General features: G+C 39.9%; 1 protein-coding gene across 1 annotated transcript; it reads right to left on the reverse strand.

Moving 5' to 3' along the window:
• Positions 1-1,576: 1,576 nt before the first annotated feature.
• LOC137428621 (uncharacterized) lies at positions 1,577-2,926 on the reverse strand. Its single transcript, XM_068118524.2, has one exon. The coding sequence runs from the start codon at positions 2,924-2,926 to the stop codon at positions 1,577-1,579; it is 1,350 nt and encodes a 449-aa protein (XP_067974625.2).
• Between the last annotated feature and the right edge of the window lie 1,093 nt (positions 2,927-4,019).

Raw genomic sequence — 4,019 nt, forward strand, 5'->3', positions numbered from 1 at the left:
TGAATGGATTAAGGATACCTTTTCTGATTTGTTGTTTTCTTGTTCGTGCAAAAATCTCATTCGATAGTCTGTTGAACTTTTCACATACTCCGCTAGTCCTACACGCGCTGTTCTGTGCAGTTGGTTAAGCTCCATCAGACCGCCTCCTCCTTCTCGTCTCGGCAAGTAAAACGTTGGAATGCAATGGTTTTTGTGGAATAGTTTATGAATAGTTGGACGTTTCCTTGTTTTGGTGTCGAAGTTGTTGATCTCCGATTGTGGCCAGTTTATAATTGCACAGCTATACTGGAATAACAGTACTGTAAGTTGGTTTATAGCTTTGGTTTTGTTCATTGGAGAGAGGGATGATTTCAGAATTAGTCCTTTTCTGCGTAGGTACCCTTTTCTGATTATTTTATGCATTTTTTGTGTTGTGCCCGGGGATCTTCTTCTATTCCAAGGTATTTATAGCATGCTTTGTTTTCTAGTTCCTGTAATGCTGTACTTTCATCAATTGAGATATTGTGTGTTCTTTTTGTTTTACCAGATAGAAGTGTGTATTTGGTGCATTTGTCAAGACCAAATTCCATTTTAATGTCCTCCTCGTAGTGCTTTACAAGTTGGAGTTGATCTACCAATTTGTTATCATTCGGTGTGAAGAGTTTTAGATCATACATGTGTGACCTTTCTAGGTTCTTTTGTCATTTTTTTGTTGCACGTTATATTGTATCCATGCTGTTTTTCAGTGATAAGGTTACTCAGGGGCCCAGACCCAGACAAAACAGGAGGAATGGGGGGGGGGGGGGGGGCGGCTGTCACCTTATAAGATACCACTTTGTATCTTTACCCCTGGGATTTCAGTTTTTCCTTCTAAATGAGGTAGTATCAGTGTTGTATTCCAGAGTATCATTACTTTCTCTATCAGTGCGACGATTTGGGGGTTAACTTTGTATACTTGCATGCATTTTATAATCCATGAATGTGGAACACTATCGAAGGCTTTTTTTGTAATCTATCCAGGCTGTGGATAAGTTGGTTTGTCAAAGTTTGCAATTTTCGAGTGTGGTCTTGTTTAACAACAAAAGATCTATGTTTCTATAACACCCTCTCTCTCATACCCTTTCTGATCTGCCTCTAAAGCTTCTTGTTGAGTGAGGTGTTCGTAAATTTCGGTGATTAATCCAGTTAAAAGTTTGTGTGCTGTTGGTAAACACGTTATCGGTCTATAATTGTGGGGTAGATGAGTTTCATTAGATGTTGGGATGAGAACAGTGTTGCCTTCTGTGAACTATTGATCCATTGACCGTTCCCCTTTCATTCATTTGTTAAATGCTTGCACGTAGTGAGGGTGAAGAGCATTCAGTTTCTTAGCCAGTAGTTTGGGATCCCATTCGGGCCTGGACATTTGAAATTCCACATGAAATTGAGCATGAAATTTCTCCTGTGTGAATATTTTGACGATCACACAAACATGACAAATCAGCAAATTCCTTGCTGCACACTGATAGGGCTGTTCTCCTATGTGAATCTTTTGATGTTGATGGAAGTATGACGGAGAAGCAAATGCCTTGTTGCACACAGAGCATTGATAGGGCTATTATCTTGTGTGGGTTTTCTTATGTTGATGCAAGTTTGATGAAGTAGCAAATGCCTTACTGCATAAAGAACATTTGTAAGGCTTCTCGCTTGCGTGAATATTTTGATGTTGCCGTAAAAGTGACGGCTTAGCAAATGCTTTGCTGCACAATGAACACCGATGGGGTTTTTCTCCTGTGTGAATATTTTGATGTTGACGCAAAAGTGACGGCTTAGCAAATGCTTTGCTGCACAACAAACACTGATGGGGTTTTTCTCCTGCGTGAAATTTGTGATGTTGACGCAAATATGATGAATTAGCAAATGCCTTGCTGCATAAAGAACACTTGTAAGGCTTCTCTCCTGCATGAATACTTTGATGTACAGACAAATGTGATGAATAAGCAAATCCCTTTCTGCACACAGAACATTTGTATGGAGTCTCTCCCGTGTGTATTCTTTGATGTCGATAAAAATATGAAGAACGAGAAAAAGCCTTGCTGCACACAGAACACTGATGGGGTTTTTCTTTTTCTCCCATGTGAAATTTTTGATGTTCACGCAAGTATGACGGATTAGCAAATGCCTTGCTGCACAACAAACACGGATAGGGCTTTTCTCCTGTGTGAATCTTTTGATGTCGACGCAAATACGATGAATTAGCAAATGCCTTGCTGCACAACGAGCATTGATAGGGCTTCTCTTTTGTATGAATAATTTGATGGTGACGCAGGTTTGACGCATCAGCAAATGCCCTGCTGCAAAAAGAACACTGATGGGGTTTTTCTCCTGTGTGTAGTTTTTCATGTTGGCGCAAATATGATGCATCAGCAAATGCCTTGTTGCACAACAAACATTTGTACGGCTTCTCTGCTGCGTGAATGTATTGATGGTGATGCAAGTTTGAGGAATAAGCAAATGCCTTGCTGCACACAGAACACTGATGGGGTTTTTCTCCTGTGTGACGTTTTTGATGTTGACGCAAATATGAAGAATTAGCAAATGCCTTGCTGCATAACGAACATTTGTACGGCTTCTCTCCCGTATGAATACTTTGATGTTCAGACAAATGTGATGAATAAGCAAATCCCTTTGTGCACACAGAACATTTGTATGGAGTTTCTCCCATGTGTATTCTTTGGTGTCTATAAAAATATGAAGAACGAGCAAATGCCTTGCTGCACACAGAACACTTGAGTGGTTTCTCACTTCCTTGGACATTCTTGAGGGTCTCTGTACAACACTTACAATCGAGTGTGAAAGACACGCTGCCAGGTTTGTCAGTTTCTTGACAAACATTCCAAGTCGCATGCCGATTGAAAACTTTTGAAACATTTGAAACGGAACAGTTGGAACAAGAAACCAGTTTCATTTGTTTCTCTGAAAAGACAAGTCACAAAAACCATCATTAATTCAGACCAACTTAGGAAAATGCACATATCCTTCACTCAAATTAGATTGAACATTGGCCCCAAATATGCTCGATTGGATTGAACAGTAAAGATTAAAAAACGGAGCAATTGCGCATCTTCCCAAATGAGTCAGACATTTACTGATCGCACACAAACGATCTTATCAGAGGTTGTTACATCATTCTTGACAGTGTATAGCAATCAGGGGCTTGCCCCCACCAAGTGTTAATGGTTGTAACATCAGCTCCTTCTTGCTTCCTATGGTGGTTAACATACTTTGATGAACATTCTGTTGAATCCATCCATTGTTCTACGCGTCCGCCAACACAGAATGACTTTCATACCTTTTCCATCTACAATATCTAGAAAAGAGACAAAGGACAAAGGGGTACCAGCCCACTCGGAGGAACAATACTTTACAGTTCTCTGAAAAGTGTCCATTGTCAATGTGAAGAATAACCAAGGGAATTAAAAAAAAAATTGTATACAAGATTGAGGCGATGGCGAGAAAAGCAATGGCGAGGAACGATGGCGATGGATAAAGGGATGGCGAGGCCTGTTAGCAAATGCCCAGTGTACCGTGCTCCTGTTTGCCATCTCTCATGGACATGTCATAAGAAATGGTGAGACTCTTTAAAATGTTAATCTACGAAATAATTATGCAAGTTGGCTGGTTTATCCTTTCAGAGAGGTACTGTGAGAATATAGGCCATACTTTTCCAGATGTTAAAAATTTGCCTTTTGCCATTTTTCAACTTTGCTTTAGGTGGGAAGAATGGGGATTTATAATGGCGCACCATTGACTTCACTTTAGTTTCTCCTTATTTTGTGTTGTGCAATAGGAACGTCCATTTTTAATGACATGTGGTTGATCCAAATAGTTTTACAGATTTATTTCTCAGTAACATGCAAGTTTACCCTGAACATCTCAAACAAATATTGTGATGCTTCAATTTGCAGAGAAGAACAACGTGGCCATTAATAACGCATGTCATTAATAACGTGGCCTTAAGTCACTATATGGCCAAAAGGCAAGCCCAACAGCATCTCTCA

This window comes from Myxine glutinosa, chromosome 5 (assembly GCF_964187855.1).
Source record: "Myxine glutinosa chromosome 5, kmMyxGlut1.1, whole genome shotgun sequence".
In the NCBI taxonomy this organism is placed as follows: Eukaryota; Metazoa; Chordata; class Myxini; order Myxiniformes; family Myxinidae; genus Myxine; species Myxine glutinosa.